The sequence below is a fragment of the Coturnix japonica genome, chromosome 5 (genome assembly GCF_054131305.1).
Source record: "Coturnix japonica strain WE chromosome 5, WE-NBRP24, whole genome shotgun sequence".
In the NCBI taxonomy this organism is placed as follows: domain Eukaryota; kingdom Metazoa; phylum Chordata; class Aves; order Galliformes; family Phasianidae; genus Coturnix; species Coturnix japonica.
In genome coordinates this window covers 54,835,744-54,859,511 of record NC_140667.1, presented here as the reverse complement: position 1 = coordinate 54,859,511, position 23,768 = coordinate 54,835,744, and the positions used below count along the sequence as shown (strand labels likewise).

Below are 23,768 nucleotides of genomic sequence, written 5' to 3'. Positions count from 1 at the left end.
TTGAGGTGTCCTTCAGAAGGCAGCTAATAAAACAAAGTTGTAATCAGTTGGTTGTAAGCTCATTATCCTGGTATTTGCACTTTCATAAGAGATATTTTAGGTATCCACAATATAAAAGTTGGAAACTTCTGCACTAGAGTAAAAGGGGCTGAACAGTACCAACACCAATCCAGAACATTATGCTGCATTAAGGTAATATAGATAGGCTTTTTGTCTTAGCTGGCATGGCAAAGAGGAGCCACATGTGCAGCGTTGTCTTCCCCATCTTTCACTATGGTGTTGTCAAATAGGAGCCACACATTGTATGATTCTAGGTAGTGGTATGTACCAAAAAACAGGCTGTGAAAGTGCGCTCAGATTCAGCTTAAGAAAATCAGCCTCTTCAGCTGGTGTCTCCTCGTTTCTTATCAGCTGCTGCTGAACTGCCAAATCTATTTTCTTCCCCACCACAAGATAAAATCTGATGCAAATGGACAGTGATGTTTAGAACTTGATGACTGTTGAGAGCGATGATAAGAATTTGCATGTGAAAAGAGTGTGTTCTTTGCCTCTCATTTAGTTACAGCTGCCCCATGAGTAAGGTAGGAAATTCCCTGATCCCTTGGAGCATGCATTGCTTGAGACTTCATCTGATGTTCAGATGAGCCTTTGTGGTGCTCCCTGCCCTCGAATTCTACAGCATTCATTCTGAAAAGCAGTTCTGCATCCAAGTGGAAAGCGAGATGTGCTTATTCTGGGCACTGTGCCATCAGTACAGGATAACTCCGTGATTCATGAGTGATTCAGCCCAATGAATCTGCAGAGTCAGGAGCAACTTGACAGGCTTTGGAGCAGGTGATGTATGGGCAGTCATAAATTATTCCTGCAGAGTTTCATGTAGTCAGGTTTTATCCCATCCTGTTGTAGTTGATATTACAGAATCACAGCCAGGTAACCCATCCAGAGTCACAGTTTCTGTGCCTGATACTCCTGAAGTTGTCCTGCGCAGGCTGTGAGGTGTACAGTGTGGTTCTTGCTGCAGATCTCCCACCCAGATGCTGTGAGGGTTTCAACTTCATGCAGACTTTTTAGTCTTGGAATTGGTGGGACTGTACTTGAACTGGATTGAGATCCCTTGTTTTCATGTAATCTTTTGAGCACACTGCTCAGCTTACTCTTACTTTTCCATTCTTCTCATCAGAGTTTCACAGAAGCCAAATACATGCTTTTCTACGGGTTAAACAGCTTGGTCCCTAAAGACTCTCTTTAACCTTTTTGAGAGGCCTTGAATCCAAAAGAATCTCAGAGTAGTTTCTTTTCTTTGTCCCACAGTGAGATACTTTCCCAGCTGCACTGCATGGCCAAAGAAAGGTGCAGAAGATGAGTGTTAACAAGGCAGTCCTGAAGCACAGCACTCTAAAATGATGGTAGTACAACAATACCTCCTTGTGACCATCTCCAAAGTTCACCTGAAGTGTTACTTTGCAGCACCTTTCCCAGTTGTTTTTGGTACCAGCAGAGAGGAGTTAGAGTTAGGTAAACCATTCACTGTGAAATGTGAGTGGACTGAGAGCCAGAACTTTGCTTGTTTCCCACTATTTCAGCAGAGCAGTCTGTGTTAGTGATGAGTATGGTAAGATTGCACACAACTTTTTCTCAGCGTTCCTCAGTTAAAAAGTAGAAAATATTTGCGAGTGAATGACTGTTTTCCTATTGCAAAACTGACCTTTGTAAAATATCTACTTGTATGTTAACTCATTAGCAGGCTGAATGTTACCAACAGGTGTGGAAATAGCATGCATTCTACTTGTATGTATATAATTCTCTGCCTTTGTTTAGGAACAAGCCTTTGATCCATATGAAACCTTATCCCAGGATATTCTCTCTCCACAATTTCATGAGCATTTTAATAACTTAATGGCAAAACCTGCTGTTGCTCTTCACTTTCAGGTAAGTGCAAACGAGAGATGCTGAATTGGTTTGGTTCTCATGTTTTGAAGGTTTATGGTTGAGGATTACCTCTCATACCTGCCATTTCTATTTCTGTTTTGCTTTTTAACACCAAGCACGGGCATGAAGGAGTGTAATTTTCATTTCCTTTCATACCACAGGTCCTCATGTTTAGCACTGGAACTGACAGTTTTTCTTGACCTGTTTATTCAGCAAGATCACCTGTGTTTTTTATAACCTCTGCCAGCATTACGTTTCTACTAAAGTTCAGAAGAGAGCTGAGCTTGTATTCAGTAGCGTACCTCAACAAGCTGTGTTCCCATCTAAACCCATTACAGTAGCACTTAGTTTGTAGTTTAGTACCGACATCTCTGTAAGATGAGATTGCTCTCCTTCATGGTGAGTGTTTCCTCTCCAGCTCTGAGTGCTTGGTGAGATGGATCGTCTCATTTGCAAATGGAAAGCTGAAAACCCTATTCCACATTAAATTGGAAGTTGAGTCATTAGATGATGAATCCCCTCTCTCCTCAGCCCAGGAGGTGTGGGCTTTCCTGGGGATGTTCTTTTACACTTGTCCAAGCCCTGGAGTAAAAACAGATCCAGGCTCTGGGCTGTTGGACACACAGCAGCTGTCTCTGGCAATTGCAGAGTTGTGACCTTAAGTCTTAAACACAGGGGAAGGGTCATTCCTAAACTGGAGATCAAGAAACTCAGATTCTGTCTGGTCGTTATCTTGGTGCGGATGGTGGCAGGGATTCCCTGTTCTTGGGAGGATATCTCCTCATCTTAGAAGGTGAATTACTGCTGGGAATGGGAAAAGATGTCTGGTGTGTTTTCAAACTCCTAAACTTGTGATGTCTCACCAAGGAAGGGAAGATACTAATGTTAATTTCCTCAGAATGTAATGACACCTCCATATCTCTGTGGTAAATTGGGTGTAAACTGAAGCACGGCATTTGTAAGTTGAAGTAGGTGTAATTAGAGAGAAGCTGGTGACAAATACAGGAGTCTTGGCTGCTCTTTAGCACTCCAATGTTTTCTTTAAGATCTGCAGCAAACTGTGACCCAGATAAAACATGTTATGTTGGAAGTAGATGTGAACACTGTCCTGCATTCTGAGATGTGTCTGGAATCATGTGTGCAGCTTAACCACAGTGCATTGTTTTTAGGTGTTGTCACCTTGAGCTGTTGCTATTGTTGAGTGCTGCAGACAGTGCTGAAACATAAAGGTGCTAAGGATTGTAATGTGAGGGTCTTGTATATCAAAGGATGCTTATAAGTATGCATGGTGGATGACTTGTTCCTCTAGCCATTACATATGATTTGCTGCTTCTGGCAAAAATGCAAACCATTGAGCTGCTCTTGTGCAGCTGCAGCACTTGCAGGGGTTGGAGGTGTTCTCAGAGCTATAGGCTTGCTCGTGAGCATGCATTAAAATCCACCCTCAGCTGCTGATAGAAAAAAAAGTGATTGCAGAGCCTGGAAGAGCATTTACAGGTTCTATTACTTGATTTGTTAGACAGATGCTTTTTGGAACTTTACTGTCTTCCTCACTCGTAAGCACAGAGTAATGTAAATCAGAAGGGACACTGAGTGCATCCAAGCCAACCATCTTGCTCAATGCAGGGCTGACTTCAGGATTCCACTGGAGTGCTCGAGGCTTTGTCCTGCACTGCTTTGAGTATTTAATTGTAAATAATCCTGTTTATTTTTCCTTTTCAGTCTACTGCTGAAGGTTTTAAAGAAGCTGTACAATATGTCCTCCCACGGCTCATGCTTATCCCAGTCTATCATTGTTTGCACTACTTTGAGTTACTGCAGGTAAGCGAAGCCACACACTTTCTTCCTGCTGAAACCTTTTCTTAATGTGGAGAATCTGAGCTTTGAAAAGGCAGTTAGATTTCATATGGTGCAGCTTAAGATTGAAAGATAGGACAGACATCAATACGACATCGGACTATGTGTAAAAAGCAAATTCATGTGAAAAAATCCTCAGAAGCACCTGTTACTCCAATAAGAACACTGGAAGTAATTGTATATTTTGTTGTACAAACCTTGACTGAATGTGAGTTCAAATATTGTTAACAATGCAGTACACAAATGTTTTAATGATGAGTTCTGTGTTTGGTATCCCTTCAGTAAAAAGCTGAGCGTAATTTAAATAAGCGTGACCAGGTGCTGAGAGCACTGCAGCTGTATCTCAGTTGATCTTATTGGGGCTGGGAGGAGCACTTCCCCCCAGCAGAGTCAGAATGGTCTGCTCTACATTTTCAACCATTTGCCTTCAGTACTGAAGGGAAGAGATGCTGCCGGCAGTGTCGTTCTTCATGTTGTGCCACACTTGGTGATGAGAAGGAATGAAGATAAGCACTATTGTGTTCTTCTTTTCTGTCATCTAAGAAATGGCACCAGTGAACTACACAAGCTTTCAGGAATTCCTCTTTAGTTGCTAAAAAGTTATTCCTGTTGGATGTACTTTGGGGGTCTTACTGTGCAAATTGTTTATGTTGGCATATGGCCCATATGAGCATTTCTGTGCATTGAGGCATTACTTCCATTAGAAGAGCCGTGCTTGATTTCACCACAGATGACTTCCACGTGTTTTATTCTGCTGTGCTCTAGCAAGGTGGTTCGCATCAGCAGATACTTCCCTTGGGTATAACAGCTAAAAGCCAAAAAGTAACTGAGCGTGTATCTGTTTTGCTTACAAGCAAATGTTTCTGCAAGGAGTTACGAGATCAGAGGCCAGCAGTCAGCAGAAATGTAACATCTGACATCCATAATAATCATTCTTGAATAAGAAGAAGCGATGTTGGCTGTAGGAAATGCAGTATCTCAAAAAATTCGTGGAGCTTTTTTTTAAGTAGCTGAAGACTGTTTAAAAAGGTGTCTCTTGCATAAGGAAAGTTTGTACTGCAGATAAGGTTAAGTGAATTGTTAACTATGTAAGGATATACTTAAATGGGTGAAATAAAACATCCTGCAGCTACAGATTGTGTTTTGTTAATAGTATCAGAAATTACACTTTTTTTTTTTTAAAGTTCTCAGTGTAACTGGATCTATAGCAGTTGTAAAAGGCTAAGTGCTCTGTACTCTTTCTTTGCATTTTATAGAATCGTAGAGCCACAGAATGGCCTGGGTTGCAAAGGCCCACAGTGCTCATCCAGCTCCAACCCCCTGCTGTGTGCAGGGTCACCAACCAGCAGCCCAGGCTGCCCAGAGCCACATCCAGCCTGGCCTTGAATGCCTGCAGGGATGGGGCATCCACAGCCTCCTTGGGCAGCCTGTTCCAGTGCGTCACCACCCTCTGGGTGAAAAACTTCCTCTAAGATCCAACCTAAACCTCCCCTGTCTCAGTTTCAAACCATTCCCCCTTGTCCTATCACTGTCCACCCTCATAAAGAGCTGTTTCCCCTCCTATCAGAGAAGTTTGCTTGTATGAATGAGGAGCAGGAAACTTTGCAACCTAGAACATCTATAATCCAATGTACAGTCTTTTCAAAGGAAAGAAACAACCCTAGAAGAAGAGCAGTTGGTACCTAATATGTTGGTTTTCTTCTTTTTTTATCATCTGTGCTATGAATTTGTGTATGCTGAATTAGGTAAGCAAAATATCGGTCACTTAATTTGGGCCACAAACCTCCTGCAGTGCATGGATCACCACAGATTTATAGCCAATCTCTATTCCAAGTGACTTAAATTTCAAATCTGGAAATGTTTCCATTGATAGTCAGGTTAGGAACAAGTTTAAGGAAAAAAAAACAACCCTGTAGCTGTCAGTACTGCCGGACTGTGTGTATCAAGGGCAGCAAAACCGCATTGCAACAGTCTTCACACTTTATAAAGCTTGTGATTCTGTGAGCAGAGGTACTTGGAGGTACAAGCAGCCAGCAGTCAGAGCAGCACAGGTCTGTGAGCACTTAGAGCTCTGTAGTTTACATCTCCCTTTCAGAGCAGTGCAACTTCCCTTTCTACAGAAGTCTGTTGTATATGGTAAGTCTCTGATCTTAAAATGCTGTTCTTTCATACTGAAACAACACAGTCAGTTTAGTGATCTGTATTATTATTATATTGGAGGTCATGCTAATGGGTGATCCATTGTTTCTTCAATCTGGCAATTAGGGCACATCAGTATGAAATCAGAGTGAAACCATAACGCCTAGCCTGGGAGAATCTGACCGTTAGCCTGATTTTTACAAGCTGTGTCTGTCTGCTCTGCAGGGGAACAATAACACGTGTGTTCTCCTGATGAGTGGTTGCTTTGTGTTCTGTAATGCTCAAATTTAAGACAACTGTTTGTGAGGGTGGGCAGCGATAGGACAAGGGGGAATGGTCTGGGACAGGGGAGGTTTGGGTTGGATCTTAGGAGGAAGTTTTTCCCCCAGAGGGTGGTGACGCACTGGAACAGGTTGCCCAAGGAGGCTGTGGATGCCCCATCCCTGCAGGCATTCAAGGCCAGGCTGGATGTGGCTCTGGGCAGCCTGGGCTGCTGGTTGGTGACCCTGCACACAGCAGGGGGTTGGAGCTGGATGAGCACTGTGGGCCTTTGCAGCCCAGGCCATGCTGTGATTCTATGATGATTCCACAAAATGCTTAGTGTACAAACTTGCAGGTTTTTTCTTCCCTGACAGAAGGGTTGCTTACTACTTGTGTTTTAGACCTTTGTGCAGAGAAGATGATTCATTTTTGATAGCCTGCCTTAGGTTTTCAGTGTTATAAGAGTTCTGCATCTCCTGGGAGGCTCATAACTCCTGTTACTGTTGATGGGATCAGCTCCTATGTGCACATTCTTAATATTGCCTCCTAGCTTCAAAGAATGAAGACTGTCAAATAGTACAAAAAGTGGGTTTGCTTCTTTTATCTGTTTTTGTCTTTGGTGTACAACAGGACTCTGTGAGAGATAATTAAACAGTGTTTTGGTTTTTATTTTAACTAGGGAGTTCTAATAGTGAAAATGATGGAGATCTTTTCTTGCTATCACTTTCCATTGTAGGTTTAAAATGTGTATTTTGAAGATGTCCTCAGTCTACAGCAGTGATTTTTTTAAAGGCAGGGTGTTTGTAGGGATAGGGAAAGCATTTATTGAATGATATCGGTATGTGTTATAAAGCACAGGTGACCGCTGCAGCCATTCCATACACCTGCTGGAGTCCTCCCTCCTTAAGCAGGAGGCAGATCGCTGGGTATGTCTGCTCTTGGTTAGCAGCTGTAGAGAGGGCACCAGGAAATGGCCTTGAACACCTTGAGTCAGAGGGCAGGCTCTACTGCTGCAACTCTTTACTGGTGTTGATTGCTTGTTCAAGGAATGACAGAAGACAAAACTCACCGTGGATTGTTTTGCAGCAGGTAATTACAGCAAAGGTTGAAGGGAGTCACACTGAAGAACTACCCTGAAACATGACTGGAATCCATGTTTATGTCCAAGGCTTTCCTATATTGCCTAGAGAATATAATCTGCCTTCTCATGTGACTCTCAGGCACAAGTTGACCCCTGGTTCGTGCATGTGACTTGTTAGATTATCGTTAAACAACACAAAGTCTATGCAGTGCTGCCTTTTGATCTTTTCCACTGTTAGCTCATCGCTGACACAGAGAAACCCTTTCCAGTATGCTGCAGCGTCACCTTTCTCTAATGAATACTGCTTTTCTCTTTTCTGACAGTTTTCTGCATAATAAAGTGAAAAGTTAATACTCTCAGTGTATCATCTGTGCTATCTTAAACATATATGTATTCTGATTATATTCCCAAATATATCTGATGGAAGAGGGACCCTTTTCTTCCTTATCCTAAAGATGTACGTATTTTCTCTATCTAGCAAACATGTTATGCTTTTGCATCTGCTGTTTAGACAAAAAGATGCTTGATTAAAAGCAAGCATTTGGAAAAGCAGATGTTGATGCAGTGATTACAGAGAAAGAGACTTACACTTGAGGTAATCTGCCTGATCACCAGGGATCTGGGCTTTAACTCTGGAACTGGAGCGGGTTCCAGGACAAGTGGAGGCTTTGTTTTCAATAGCACCACCAACACAAAGCAAAGTATGCCATTCGATGTCTGCTGACTGGCAGAGCTTGTTCTTTGGGAAGGGCATGCAAGAAATTGTGCTCAGGACAGGTGAGGAAGATGAGTATTTGGTCAATCTCAGCAGCTTTTCCCACTGTTTGCTCCTTTCAAGTCATTTTTATGTTCTTTGCATTTTTATGCCCCGTTCAAAGGAAAGGCAGGGTTTCCCCAGGGATAGACATCTTATTTTTCCCTTCCCTGTGCTGTTCCTCAGCTCATAAACTTCCTAGAAATTTTTGGCTGTGAAACTTTAATGTGCAAGATGGAGGTTGTTTGGGCATGTGCAAAAGACAAACTGTGGTCATTTAGATTACGTGAAGAGAGTGGACCAATCTGGTCAAATCCTGTTCTCTCAATTACTTTTAGAGGAAGCTACATATCCTTGCTGAGGGAACATAGTGGGGAAAGGAAAAGAAGGCTTCTGCCATGCTGAGTGATTGTAAGTAAGATTTCTCTTGAAGTATGGAAGTAAAAGAGAGTTCATCCAAAATCACGTGGCATATTGTCTTCATATTGCCCTGCAATTCTGTTTGCCTGAATTTTCTTTCAGACATTTATACTACCTTGAACACAAACGGGGTTAAGAACAAAAATCTCTTATTTCTATCAGCAGTGCTTTAGGAGTGATGACCTTAACCAGAAAGAGGAATTCTTTGAAAAGGCCCTTCTCAAATCGTGCTGCTGTCAAAAGTAACTGGCTTTCGTATCTCCATACATTTCATATTCAAGAAGTTTGAGACCAGTGGCAGAGACAGATCTAGTCTTTGTGCTGATTCCCTCTGCTTACATTTTGCTATCAGTAGCACATCCCAAACTTCAGACTTTATTTAGGATGGGAGAGTTTGTCGTGCAGAGTTGGTGCAGATCAGTATACTGAGGATAGCTGAATTTAGAACAGTGAGAAGAAAAAAGGGAATCTCTGTCATTCTGTCCTTTAAATGTGCTCTGAAATGTCAATTGACTTGTTAGAGTATCACACATAGTTGCACAAAACAGCGTTTGATCCTGGACTACTTCAAAACTCCAAACTATTTACAAAGTTCTTATCAGTTGTGAAACAAAGCATTGTTGGAGAGATAACAGCAAAGGCGTCTCTGACAGTGAGCATCAGTTGTCTGTTCTGGGTTGTCTTCCTACACTCCCAACCTCTCTCTGCTGTTGTACAGAATGCTCCTGAGTATCTGACGTACTTTTTGATTACATGCATTGCTAGTTTTGGGTGTGCTGCTGGGCACAACTCTTTTGTTGACTGGAAGCCATTGGTTTCACTGAACGCTGTGAAAAACACTGAATGTTTGTCAGTCTTCCTGCCCTTCTGTCCTTTAGACAAATCTGAAAGAAAAAACGTTATTTTTCTTTATGTTACAGCAACTGCAGGAATGCAGTGAAGATGAGGAGGATCGGGAGTGCTTAAAACAAGCCATTACTGCTCTTCTGAATCTCCAGTGCAGCATGGAGCGCATCTACAGCAAACACTCCCCAAGACGTCGGCCTGGGTAACAAGGCACAAACCTGTGCTGGTTTTCCAGTGTTGGCAGAGAAAGAAAGAAATTAAGTGGAAGGCATTGTTGTTGTTTTTTTCTAGTTAGTGAGTGTGTTTCCTTTTCAAGAGGTGTCTTTGTGACCGTTTCCATTGTAAATGGAATAGCAGCCCAGAACCTTTGCAGTCTGCTCCAATGAGTAACGTCGATATCTATTCTTTTGCTAGCTAAAGCAATGCATGTGGCTTATTTGGAACAGCAGACTTGGTTAGGGCGTTTAGGGGGAAGAAATCAGGATACTGATTTAGCTAATTTAGTTGGTTTTCAGTCTCTTGAGATGGAATGTGCCCATTGTGACTTTTTCTCTTATCCGTTCAAGGGAGCCAGTCTGTCGCTTCTATAACCGGCAAATAAGAAGCAAGCACTTGGCCATCAAGAAAATGAATGAAATCCAGAAAAATATTGATGGCTGGGAAGGCAAAGATATTGGGCAGTGCTGTAATGAATTCATAATGGAAGGCACCCTGACAAAAATAGGAGCTAAACATGAACGACACATCTTTCTCTTTGATGGCTTAATGATCAGCTGTAAAACCAACCATGGCCAGTCACGGCTCCCCGGTTACAGCAACGCGGAGTATAGACTGAAGGAAAAGATAATCATGAGAAAAATACAGATTATTGATAAAGATGACACATCTGAATATAAACATGCTTTTGAACTGGTGTCTAAAGATGAAAACAGTATACTCTTTGCTGCCAAGTCTGCTGAGGAGAAGAGTAATTGGATGGCTGCTCTGATTTCCCTCCAGTATCGGAGTACACTGGATAGGATGCTCGACTCCGTGTTACTGCAAGAAGAAAATGAACAGCCACTGAGGTTGCCCAGCCCAAACGTGTACCGCTTTGTAGTAGAAGATTCTGAGGATAACATTGTTTTTGAGGACAACTTGCAAAGCAGGAATGGAATTCCCATCATCAAAGGAGGAACGGTTGTGAAATTAATCGAGAGGCTAACGTACCATATGTATGCAGGTATACTGTACATTTGCTATGTGTATGCATGTGTGGGTGATGAAATCCGTCCTTTTGTCTATTGTTTGCTTTTTCTTTCTATGTTTGGTTAAATGTGATGTGAGATTTGCAGAAGTAACCAATATCTGTTGTTAAACCAAGTGGCCTTGCCTGCAGAGCTTTAGAAAAGGGCTGTTGCAGGTGGTGTGGAGGAGGTCATCTGTTGTGCTTTAGCCTGCTGCTTTCTGAAGCCACTCAGTAGGAAAGGATGCAAATCATAGTCAGTTCTTCAGATTTTACTGTGAAACACAATATCAAAGCCACAGAAATTAGGCTTGTAGTTATTGAATGTACCTACGCTGCTGAAAATATTTGATAGATCTTATGTATGAGTTTACAAAAACACGCACACTGTTGTAACAACGAAAGCTGGATTGGCCTGAGCTGTGTATCTTAAAGGAGAATGCTGAAGTTCAGTGTTGATCCAACTGAGGGGTCATGCAAGTGACCCATAGCTGTGCTGCTGTGAGTTCCAAGTCCTCCACATCTAAAATGTGCCGGGCTGCTGTGGTGTGTGTCTTTTTCTGAGTGAACTGGTGCACTGGTGTATTAGTTTGACAGCATAACTTCACACATTTTTATAGCACAAATATTTGCTGCTTTGGACTTGGGAATCTTTGGTGAGAGCTTTGTCTCTTGGGTTCTGTGTGCTTTTCTCCAAGCAGTGTTTGGAGCCAAGGCTAACAAACAAAGGCATTTCAGTAACATCACAAGGAGGGACTCCTAGCAGATCGTGGTGGTGCTTTATCATTGTGTTTAGGTAAAAATACCCTTGTAGCTATTCAGTTTATTGTATGTTTGTGTTAGTTTCAGGTTTGTTGGGAGCAGGTTTGTCCCAGCACAGAGGCGCTTCGTTTGCAGAACAACCTCTGTCCTAACAGCTCACCAGCTTGTACTGAGCTGCCGTGGGACGTAGCAGATGCAGAGCAGCAGATGCAGTTGTTAATCTCTTGCATGTGACTCGTGAGCTGCTATTAGTAGCACACTGCTTGTATTTTCCATTGTACTGAAAACGCCACTTAAATAATCTAAAAAATAATGTGGGGGCACCTGCACAGCTCTGAAGGCAGAGCAGCAGTCACCACTTGAAAAAGCTTGCAGAGCAGAGGGAGCCCATTCAGTGTAAGAGGAGGATTTTCTTCTGAAAGTGTCGTAAATAATAATAGCCAAGTGTGATGTGATGTAGAAGCCGAACGGGCCAGGACAGCACCAGGGTGCAGACTAAGCAGCATTATCATGGAGTGAAGCACTGTTACTTCTGGTTTGCAGGCACATTCCTCTGTAGGATCCCTTAAAAGCATTGAACAGTGCTTTGCAGGGAATTTAGCCTGCCCAGGCTGATAGGTAGCCTTCAGCTGGAGAGCAAAGGGGGAATGTTTGTGTTTGCAGCAGAGGACTCAGCTCAGCTCTGCACTGGTTAGTTGGTTTGAGAGAGCTTTGTAGCAGGTGCCCATTGGACTTGCATTACTTGGTGCAGAGGGGTGGGAGTGTGGGTGCAGGACAGGAACAGAAACTACTCTTCAGATGTGATACAGAGTGCACCTAATGCCTTTGATACAGGGGACTGTAATTGATGTATGCTTCTAAGAGATCAGTGTGCCAACTGAAACACACGTTGGGCTCAGCTAAAATGCCAGGAAAGGTAGGTTGACACTCAGCTGAGAGTTACAGTGGCTTGTGGACAGGCACGTCTCGTGGTAACACTCCTGCCTCGCAGAGAGGAACTGCAGGAAGGAGGTGTGGTGGCTCCTGGAGGTGCAGCGTCTGGAACTGCTGCAAGTATTTGCTTTGTAAGGCCTCTGCTTCTTGTAATGCCTTCACTGCTGGCTGCCCTGCACAGGTTGCCTGCGTGCTGCTGTGGCATGGCTGGGTGAGGTGTGCAGTCTCTGCTAGGGAGATTACTTTAAGAGCAGGTAAGACAAATGCTCTGTTGGGCGATAAATGTGTTTCTGATGTGCAGATAGCAGATAGCTTAGTTCTGCCATGTTTTCTTTGTCTTTATGAGATCATAGAATAGCTTCCTACTCAGTGAGTGTAAGGCATTCTGTGTGCCAAGGTTGAGACACAGTGTTTGAGGGAGCATAGCATCTGCCATTGAATTCTTCAGCAAGGCTAAATCAAAGAGCTGAATTTTCAGCAGTGTCAGTTGAGGTGGTTTCCAGTGCTCGACTTCCTGTATCTTTGTGTTCTGTCTTTACAGATCCCAATTTTGTGCGTACTTTCCTTACCACATACCGTTCCTTTTGCAAGCCCCAGGAACTGCTGAGTTTACTGATTGAAAGGTAAGCAGAGATCATCCTTTCTGAAGATGCATGGGAAGGCTTTGTGCTCCTTTACCATCTCCTTTTTGCTCGGGTTCTTGCTGCCATGTGTCATATGTTTGGCAAACAGGAAAAACACTGAAGGTCATCAAAAATAACTTTAAAAATGGGCATTGATCTCTTTTAATGCAGGCTTTCCTTGTTCCCATTTTATTAAGTTAATACCTGAATGTCTTACCAGCTCGAGTACTCAGTGTGCCTTGGCTGCTGGCTGGTAATGTTTTGAACTGCTTCACTTGATCATGAGAGCATATCTGAGTGTGTCTCAATGCAAATAAGAGCTGAAATGTTCTGAGCAGTTTGTTTGAAAGGCACAGACTCTTACTGTAAACAGCATGTTAATACAGTGTGATAAAGCCGCTCTGAAGCTTTCTTCTAATCTTCGCTTAATCAAGCTAGCAGGTAGTTAAAAACCTTCTATCCTGGTCTAGACATCTTGTGATGACCAGAAAAGCAGCGAATTATCAGGGTGAGGGCAGGGTGTGTTAGCACAGCATTGCTAGGGGAGGAGGGAATTCCAGGCGGACTGGATACTGGATGAGTGAGTGCTTGAGTTTCGCTGCATTGAATTTCTTTAAATAAAATTGCTCTTCGTGTTCTACTTAAAAGGTTTGTGTTTTATCTTAATTACCATCAGTTTTCTGGTGCTTGTATTCATAGGTTTGAAATCCCAGAGCCTGAGCCTACTGAAGCAGACAGGCTGGCAATCGAGAAAGGGGAGCAGCCCATCAGTGCAGACCTTAAGCGATTTCGCAAGGAATACGTCCAGCCGGTGCAACTCAGGTTGATTTGCTTTTAAATTTGTTCTGTTAAATCCAGATTTGAGTTTGGTGATTATATTGCGTTCCTGGAGACAGTAATCTCTTTAGGAGACTGCTGTGCTGTCGAATAGGGACTTATCGTTGTCTGCGACCAGTCTAATAGCCCAGACCATGTTCTGATTAGTCATACTGGCTTCTGTTGTTGTTGCAACTGTACTTGGTTCTCTGCTGCTCACAGCTGTGATCTCTGCCACCCACAGGAACGCTGTATAGCTGCTATGTAAAGCGACAGCGGGTGAGAGATGTACAACTGAAAGTGATTCTGACGGCGTTTTGAATGGATTCCTTGTTAATAGGCCCTGTGAGAATAGTTTCTGTTTCCATTTTTTCAGTCCTCTGGTATTTTACTCCCTTTCCCAGCCTATTGATGTATTTGCACAAAGGGAGACTCTTGTCTGTGCCGTGCTTTGCAATGGGCTGCAGTGAATCTTCAAGGTCTTGCTGACCAAGCTAACTTGGGAAACAATCAAGCGCTTCTGGAATGAATGAGGCTGGTTGTTTCCCCAATAGGAAGGAGTCAGGAGGAGACACAGATCACAACAAGTATTTGCTAGAACAGCTTTTATTCATTACACTGTTATTAGTAGCATCAAGCTGTTATTATGAATGGCAGATAACCAGGGGCCCAGTGCCCTCAATTTTTCCCTCTTTGCACACAGTCATTCATAGTTACCTGCCTGGAGCAACAGCAATTTACACTTAAGAGGAGGGTTATGACACGCCAGTTCCTTCAGTATAGGTGTTTGGAAAGTCACTAAGGGAGTGCTTTTTTTCCATCACATTTCCACGTACAAATATCCAAACAAAACACCCAAGTATGTATGTGTGTATGTAGGTATGTAATCCTGTAGTTCTTGTTGATAGACAGGAGCCAGCACCTTCTTGGATGTGCTCCAAGTAATACAATCCCAGTGTAACCTTGATAGTTCTGTGTGCTCCCGTCCTTGAACAGATTTGGCAGGTTCTTGGTGTTCTGAGTTTATCTGTCCCTGTGGGTTCAGCAAGGCCACCAGACTCCAGAGCTATCAGTTCCTGAGAGGTCTTCACACGCTCCCTCTCAGCACGTATTTTTCCTTGCCAATTTCTGTTTGCTGTTTCTGCAGACATCCACCTGCCCACAGAGCCCCTCCCAAGAAACTTGCACATAATGGGTTTTTGTATTTTTGTAACCTAACTGGAGGGAGAGTTTCAGTATATTGCATTTGATGCCATTTTCATAACCTCTGCTAGCTAGGCTTGAAGTTAGCTGGGGATCTCCTCACAGTGCCCCTTTGCTTGTTACAAACACATCTTATAGCAGGACAAGGGGAAATGGATTGAAGTTGAAGGAGGGCAGATTTAGGTTGATGTCAGGGGACAGTTCTTTACTGTGAGAGTGGTGAGGTGCTGGAACAGCTGCCCAGAGAGGCTGTGGATGCCCCGTCCATCCCTGGAGCTGTTCAAGGCCAGGTTGGATGGGGCCCTGGGCAGCCTGGGCTGGTATCAATGTGGAGGTTGGTGGCCCTGCTTGTGGTGGGAGGTTGGAGCTTCGTGATCCTTGAGGTCCCTTCCAACCCAGGACATTCTGCCATTTAGCTGAGCAGGACAAGTGATAAGCAGTGAAATGGAAGCGACAGAAAGGCTTGAGGCAGCACAAAACCATGTTTCTTGCTGTTCATTTCCAAAATCAGTCCAATGCTTTTGCCTTCATGTATGATGTTCAAGCTCTTTGAAATGTGTGCCTACATTTGACGTATCCAGGATGTTAGGTTTCTGGTTTCTTTCCTCATTTGAGAGATTAGGATACCTGTTGTTGTGACAGCTATGCTTTGCTGTCTAATTCCTGCTGTGGTTGGTGAGCATTGTCCTTATTACTGCCTGCCTGATGAAAGATGTGCTTTAAGGTGGCTAATTAACACTCACACTGGTGTGGTTTGTAGTTAATCTTTGAATTGAGGAGATCTTACAGTAGCTTGGAACTCTTAGTTCTCTTACAGTTCAAAAGAAGCATCTGAATTTGAGCTGTTAGTATGGTATGTACTTCATAAACTCCAGTTTTGTTAATAGCACTGACCTCTACTTCAGAGCAATCTGAGATGAGGGAAGGCAGTGGAGGACATGAAGATGCTCATTCCTTCCCCTTCTTGAGTGCTTATTCCACTTCCCGTGGATAATGCTTCAGACAAGCTGTGCAGTGCACAGACATGGAAACGTTAATGGCTTTGACCAGATTAAATACGTGTGAGGTCATCAGGGAGAGGAGGCAGTAAGCTGGAAGTGCAGTCAGCAGAACCAGGCAGTCTGTCTTGCTTTTTCAGTATTCCTCCCTTGATGCTCCGAGACTGAGGAAATGAGATCCTGTACTATTACTGGGAGTTCGTTTTGGTTTGTAACTCCTTTGATGGTAGCAGCTGTCATGTATTTCCAGCAGTAGAGCCGTATGCTTGCAGCAACTTCTAAGATGAAATTATGTGCAGGAATGAGATTTGTTTCTAATGAAATAGTTGCTCCAAATTGGCTTTTTTGGTGTCCATATGAATTTTATAGCTTATGGTTACATGAATCTCGGCTTCGTTGTAGTTCTTTTGTTTCATATTTACATGGAATGAGCTTCAAGTTCTTAAACCCATAATAGTTTTTTCTCTCTCCTTCCTCAGAATACTGAACGTGTTTCGTCACTGGGTGGAACACCATTTTTATGATTTTGAAAGAGATCTGGAGTTACTGGAGAGATTGGAGACGTTCATTTCAAGTGTAAGAGGTACGCTGGGTGCCTGACCTCTCTTCCACGTTCTGATACAACCTGATGGTCTAATTCTGTCAGATTTGAGGCATGAGAATTATCTTTACACACACAAGTAGTTTTAATGTGTTTAACCAAACTGTTCATGTGTCTCCCTTTTACACGAGCAGTCTTTCATTTGGATTCTAAATGGCTACTGAAAACTGTTTCAAGCCCTGTTGTACTGTTGAACCTCAGTGCATTTGCTTCTGGACAGTAGTGTTCATCCTTGCCTGCCTGTCACCTTCCTTCTCTCCGTTTCATATTTGTGAAGGATTCTTTCTCTTTTGGTTAATTTCTCTAAAACTGCGAATAGATGCATTTAAATTCAACAGGGCACCTACAAACCTAACTGATTTGCCTGTAGAAATGCAGTATTTTGAGTACATTTACAGATTCTATTGGTGAGTTTCATTAAACTATCAGAAGTTAATTAAGATGGTATTAAAAACGTTCCTCGCGTTTTCTGTTTTGTAGGAAAATCCATGAAGAAGTGGGTGGAATCGATTGCTAAAATCATCAAGAGGAAGAAAGCACAGGCAAATGGGATCAGTCACAACATCACCTTTGAGAGCCCCCCTCCCCCCATTGAGTGGCACATCTGGCGCGTGGGGCATGGTGAGGTGCTGGACCTCATGACTCTGCACCCCATCGAAATCGCTCGGCAGCTGACACTGCTCGAGTCCGACCTGTACAGGTGGGGACTGAATGAGTGCATCTCCATCAGGCTGTCTGACCCCCAGAATCCTTAGAATCAGTCCGAAGTACGTCCCCTTCACTCACAGAGTTCATGGAAGGAGGTTTTCTGTTTGGTGCCAAAATACACACAGGAAACAAATCAATTCTATACTTCTATATGAGACTTCTGACAGCGTAACACGGCACAGTAAATTGAGAAGCTGAAGTGTCAGGAGTGCATAATGTTACCTTACTGCCTCCTTGCCAGAAGTGAACTTTGCTGCATGAATAAGAAACAGTCTTTGCATGGTCAAAAGACAACACCTGATTGCATCTTCCCTTTTGATTTGCAGTTGCATAGCAAAGGCACAGCTGTTGCCATATGACTGCAGCACTGCTACATCAGGGTCCTCTAATCTAAGAGTCTATTAGTCTGGTGCCATGCTCTGCTGTTTCCTGGCTTTGTTGTTACCTGTAGTAAATAAAGCTAACCTTGATGTGAGAGCTGAGCTTTGCTGGATAGAAGTTCTTTGTGGTCTTACAGAACTGGAAGGTGAAGCTCCTTTACTGTTTCAGTGACAGCAGGTTTCCTATCGAAATAGGCCACTTTTCCCCATGGTTGTGCAAAGCCCTTTAGCTTCTTATTTAAAAAAATACTATAACTGTCCTTAGGATGCTTCCTTCTGCTTTCAGGAGATGAAACTCACTCTGTAGTACCTTTATTAGGTAGAAATACTTATTCAAAAATGCCAGTTTCAGTTACGATAGAAATGGGCTTTCTTCTTTCTTCACATACTCATTGAAAATTTACTTGAAATAGCTGTTACAGAATCACATTTGATTTCTGATTAAGAGAAGAAATAATCTTGTAATGCTAACACAGGATGTACAATTATTGTTTGTATTTGAGCATTCTTGTGCATCTCACTTTATGATAACAGGGCAGTGCAACCTTCTGAACTCGTCGGTAGCGTTTGGACTAAAGAAGATAAGGAAATTAACTCCCCAAATCTACTGAAAATGATTCGCCATACTACAAATCTTACTCTTTGGTTTGAAAAGTAAGTATGGTGGTGATGATGTCAGTGTAGTGGCGCGAACTCCATCTGAAACTGAGGAACTTTCTTTTCTGATGGGAATTGTTGCCTCCAATCTTGAGATGGCAGTAGAGCACCACAGTAGATCCAAGTTTTGGTTCGAGAGTACGTGCTGTGCCAGTCACAGAGACTCACTGCTCCCTGGAGCAGAATGTGTTTCTCCAGTAACGTCTGCTTAGTCAGCATGTGCCCTATCTGTATTTCTTACAGTGCATCAGAAGGCGCTGAGGGCAATGCTGGACTCGGCACCACTTGTGTATATCTCTGCTGAGAGCGCTGCTGTGTCTGTTACCTTGCCTCAGACTTTCTCCCTCCTCACATCAGATGCTTCCTAGGACATGGCTGTGCTGCAGTCAGGAGGATGTGGCACTTTGTATGTGCATATCTAATCATGTGAATTTAATACACCATTGTAGATTCTGCAGTTTGAGAGAGTCACCCTATTTGCCCTGGATCTTGCTTCAGTTTTGCTCTATTTTACAGTATAAGCCAAAGTCTTTCTTGGCTTTTCAACCTGAGCATATACGAGATGTGATTACATAAATTTGTACTTGAGAGTGTGCCAGAATGTGCCTGCTGAATGTACTATAGAGTTCTTACATGGAATTTTTCAGTTAAGTAGCCAGCAGAATGTCAGGTTTTATTGATTGCTGTTTCTCAAGTGACTTCTTTTGATTAGGTGCATAGTGGAAACTGAGAACTTTGAAGAGCGAGTGGCTGTGCTGAGCAGGATTATAGAAATCCTGCAAGTGTTTCAAGATCTGAACAATTTCAATGGTGTTTTGGAGATAGTCAGTGCAATGAACTCTGTGTCCGTGTACCGACTGGATCACACATTCGAGGTAAGTTTTGGGCATTGCTTTTGAAGAAAAACTAGTTGGAATCCAGGAATGTTCTGGACAGACTTCCTAAGTGAAATCCAAATCACTGTTGCTTTCTTAGAAGACAGTAAGTTACAAGACTAAGTTACGTTAGAAGTTAGCTATGAGAAATATGAGATGGGCTGGTTGTCTCAAAGGAATTGTAGGGGGAAGTGGAGCTTTTCAGCAGATATCTTCTTGTGTTCAGCTCAAAAAGGGGAAGCACCACGGCCCTTTGATTGTTCATTAACTTGTCTGAAATAAAGCTGTTGCTTCAGAACAGTGTTCAATGGGTCTGAAAGAGGAGGATCCCAAGGCTGAGAACCTTGGCCTGGAGCACTTGAGCTGCAGCACTTGGTGCCTGTGCAGGGATAGAAGGGCAGGGAGGAGATAGCTGAAACTCAGATTGCTGTTATCTCAAACACTTCTCTTGGATGAGAGTCTGAGTGGATTCCAGTTGTCAGAGGCTGAAAGAAATGGTTGCTGAATGGTTTATATGAAGAGTAGAAAGAGAGACTGCTGCACTGACAGTGACTCCTATTGCACTCGACAAGGAAAAGGAATGCCCTCGATTTGGCAGTGAAGCTTCCATTGACTGGAATAGAAAAAGAAGCATTAATGCGGTGTTTTGAGTTTTGTAACTATTTAAAAGGCCACACAGAGCCTGTAAATTCAATTCAAAATCAAATGTTTTCTTCTTCTTGCATTAAAAGACCAGGGCTATGCTTGTAAATGGATAGACAGAATTGATAGTCTGTGTTTACTGTAGCCTCAAAAGTCACATGACTGAGGTTATGGACTGACAGTGCTGTAGTCCAGAACAAACCATTTACTAAAGAGATGCTTTCAGATTTGAATTTGAGTTTCTGAGTTTTGTTAAGAGAGCCAGATCGTTCCTTCGGTTCTTATACAATGACACAGTTAAGAAGATCTGCATGGCTGCTTTTTTTCTCTCTTTGACAACTAAGGCACTACAGGAAAGGAAAAAAAGAGTTTTGGATGAAGCAGTAGAACTAAGTCAGGATCACTTCAAAAAATACCTGGCCAAGCTCAAGTCAATCAATCCACCCTGTGTGCCTTTCTTTGGTAAGTAACACCAGAACAGGCTCATACTGCATGTATCATCTGCCTTAAGCTGGGTTAGATACAGGTATGTTAGTTTTGCATGAAGGATGTGTTCAGCTCTGAAAGTTCTTTAATATAGTGTGTCATTTTGACTTGATAGGTTTGTAATAGTGCCTTTGTGTAATAAGTGCTTCGTGCCTTTGAGTAAAAGTTACTTGTTAATTTAGTAATACAGATTGCTGGTTCTATTGGTATGACTGTTACTTCATTTTAATATGGCTTCCGCATTGGTGATGTGACCTGAATATGTTTCATCTCCGTAACACGAGACCCTGAATTCAGGAAAAGCATCTTTAAATAATACACTGTTCCTATCTAAAAGGGAACTTAGCTCATTCCTGACAGCTGATAAACTGTTGGGGTACTGAAGGGAACGATCTGCTTATGCTCAGGTTCTTTCTTTAATCTTTCATTCGTTGTGAAGAATGAAATCAGCTCATGGAATGAACTTACAAAACCATCTCTCCTTTTATCAGGAATATACCTAACAAATATTTTGAAGACAGAAGAAGGGAATCCTGACTTCCTTAAAAGACAAGGGAAAGAATTAATTAATTTCAGTAAGAGGAGGAAAGTGGCTGAAATTACAGGAGAAATTCAGCAGTACCAAAACCAGCCTTACTGCTTACGGATAGAGCCAGAAATCCGGGTAATCAAAAATTAAGCATTTGTTTTGGGAATAAGAGAAGGGAAAGAATGTGCACAACAAAAAGTGGTCAGCTGCTCTTCTGGTACCAGACCCGATCTTGTGGCAGCAGTGACCATTGGAGGAGGGAGGGGATAATGGCTGGTTGGAAGCAGCTCGTGGCAGAGGTACCACAGCAGAAGACTAACCAGAGCTAAGGGGTCTGCTTCCTCGGGTTCCACATTCTGGGTCTTGTTCACCCCCTCTTGTTCCGCAGCCTGGTAACGGTGAGATTTCTTAGCATCCAAGCAGTGAATGAGCCACAGTGACTCAGCAGCAGAACGTTTATAAGGAAAATTGCTTCCCTCTAATCTGTAATGCTGTGTGTGTGCCTGGGGCACTTCAGGCCTTCTGCAGTGAACCAACTGAGCAGAGCCTGCTGACCCTGTGGAATGGCAGAGCACAGAGCACGTGTCTGAGCACTCTCATTCACAGTGAGGGGAGCCAGTAAATGCAGGGCTGTACCAGTCAGCCAGCATTGCCTGTAGGAATGGGGAAGGATGCTGGAGAGGTTACTTATAAGATGGAGACCTCGTGTATCCTGGGTAATTTGAAGGAATTTGAAGGAAGGTGATGGAACAAGAAGCCAAGTAAAGGCAGATGTTAGTCTGTAGAGGTAATAACGATTTAAAAGAACAGCTCTAAGTACCCAGCAGTTCTTCCTGAGTGCACAGCTAATGGTAACCTTTCCAGAAAACAATCTTGTGGGCAGCTCACTGGGTTTGTGAACTGCATCAGTCAGGAAGCAACAAAGAGCTTGGTTACCTTGCCTAAAGAATTACGCAGGCAGTAAAACTGTTGTTTAAAATGCTACTTGCATTCTGTGTTGAATCACTGCGGACATTTCTGGGAAGGATTTTGGAGATGCCAGTATTCTGAAACCAAGAAGCAAAGTAAACTCGAGGGATGGCAGCATTTGTGCCAGAGTTGCACCTTACTCCCATGGACTGAGCTGCATCAGGTGCAGGGTGCTGCACTGTGCCCTGCTCTGCCTCTGACCTTTGTGTCCTTTGTGCCTTCCTGGCCTTTGTAATTAACTAATGACATCTGAAATACCCCTTAAAAACGGCCCTGGCGTAACATTGCTTTGACTGCCGTGTGATCTGTATTCTGCTCCTTCCCAGATCTGTGCTGTTATGTGAAGTGTACAGTGTACTCTATAGCAGTGTACTCTATAGCAGTGTACTCTATAGCAGTGTACTCTATAGCAGTGTACTCTATAGCAGTGCTCTACTGCATGTGATTGAGTAGCAACAAGATAACTGGCAAACAGTGTACAGAAAAGTTCATTTGACGTTCCTGCTTGTTGGAGTAAAAACATTTGTTCACAATGGGAAGCTTACCAGGAGCTTGTTTACTTAAAAGCTACATTTTTATTTCATTCAAATCCTCTCTGTACTGATTTTAAAGAAAATATTATTGATGCTTGTTTCATTTAGAAATTCTTTGAAAATCTCAATCCTATGGGGAAGATACCTGAAAAAGAGTTTACAGATTATCTGTTCAACAAGTCATTAGAAATTGAACCTCGAAACTGCAAGCAACCTCCTAGATTTGTAAGTCTTGCGCTGTACATTGAATAGCTGAAATCCACCAGTGAGAAAGAGAGCTTTGTTAACCCAGTAAGCCATAGCAGTCCCCTCTGGAGTTCTGTATAACAAGGTGGATATCCAGCAAAACTTGAGTGTTCGTCTAAATCCAGGTGGTTTTTGTTACTGAGAGATGCTGCTTTTAGCTTATCTTAGAACGAACGTTTCTTTTTCTCCTGACCTAAAACCACCAAAGCTTACACCTGAGCATCTTCCCTTCCAGTCGTGTGATGGAGCACACAACAGCATTTCACAGCAGCGTTCTATAAAGCATTAATTGGAATTGTTGGATGCTTTCATATATTTCTTTTCTTCAGTTAAAACTCGGTTGCTGTTTTTCATTTACCTTCATTTTTACACATTGTAATTCTACACCTGAGTTACTGGAGACTTCTATCATTTCTGAGAGCATTGCCAGTCATTACAGCAATCTCCTGATAGGGGAATAACTCAGATGATATTACAGATATGGCAAGAAACCACAGAAATTACTGGTGCAAAAAAGCTGCCTACAGTAATTTCTCTTTTTCTCGTTTCTTGCAGCTTTTTTTTCTTCAAGCAGGTATCCACGCTGCTCTGTTACCTGAGCATGAATTCTTTACAGTTCATGCATTCCAAACTAGATGTTGTTATGGGAATTTCAGGGAGGCCCAGTTCTGAGTGCTGTAGTCACAGCATGGCCTGGGTTGCAAAGGCCCACAATGTTCATCCAGTTCCAACCCCCTGCTGTGTGCAGGGTCACCAACCAGAAGCCCAGGCTGCCCAGAGCCACATCCAGCCTGGCCTTGAATGCCTGCAGGGATGGGGCATCCACAGCCTCCTTGGGCAACCTGTTCCAGTGCGTCACCACCCTCTGGGGGAAAAACTTCCTCTAAGATCCAACCTAAACCTCCCCTGTCCCAGTTTCAAACCATTCCCCCTTGTCCTATCACAACAGCTGTTCCCCCTCCTGTTTAATCACTCCCTTCAAGTAATGCAAGGTCACAATGAGGTCTCCCCGCAGCCTACTCTTCTCCAAGCTAAACAAGCCCAGTGCCCTCAGCCTTTCCTCATAGGAGAGCTGCTCCAGCCCTCTGATCATCAAAAGGTGCTGTAGCTGTGCAAACCACCATGGTTCATCTTTGGAGGATAAGCTTTGATCTGTGCAGTGTTACACCTGAGCCTTGTGAGCCGAGTTCACTCCCACCAGCCAGTGTAAGAATGTCAGGCTGACTCAGCTAAGTGCCCATACAACATGTGTCTCAGCTTAATGCTTGGTGACCTGCTGTGGTGTGAGCTGACAG

The 23,768-nt window shown here is 43.0% G+C and overlaps 1 protein-coding gene across 2 annotated transcripts in view; it reads left to right on the top strand.

Moving 5' to 3' along the window:
• The window catches only part of SOS2 (SOS Ras/Rho guanine nucleotide exchange factor 2), a 44,123-nt gene that overhangs the window by 15,369 nt on the left and 4,986 nt on the right, over window positions 1-23,768 (top strand). The window contains exons 7-19 of one of the 2 annotated variants that reach the window (XM_015865945.3): window positions 1,819-1,929; window positions 3,652-3,750; window positions 9,362-9,489; window positions 9,854-10,509; window positions 12,749-12,830; window positions 13,530-13,652; window positions 16,327-16,430; window positions 16,929-17,148; window positions 18,071-18,190; window positions 18,906-19,068; window positions 20,055-20,172; window positions 20,688-20,860; window positions 22,336-22,452. In XM_015865945.3, the coding sequence (XP_015721431.2) occupies window positions 1,819-1,929; window positions 3,652-3,750; window positions 9,362-9,489; window positions 9,854-10,509; window positions 12,749-12,830; window positions 13,530-13,652; window positions 16,327-16,430; window positions 16,929-17,148; window positions 18,071-18,190; window positions 18,906-19,068; window positions 20,055-20,172; window positions 20,688-20,860; window positions 22,336-22,452 (2,214 nt within the window). The remainder of the gene's footprint in view (window positions 1-1,818; window positions 1,930-3,651; window positions 3,751-9,361; window positions 9,490-9,853; window positions 10,510-12,748; window positions 12,831-13,529; window positions 13,653-16,326; window positions 16,431-16,928; window positions 17,149-18,070; window positions 18,191-18,905; window positions 19,069-20,054; window positions 20,173-20,687; window positions 20,861-22,335; window positions 22,453-23,768) is intronic. The other variant, XM_015865946.3, reaches the window with a different exon arrangement.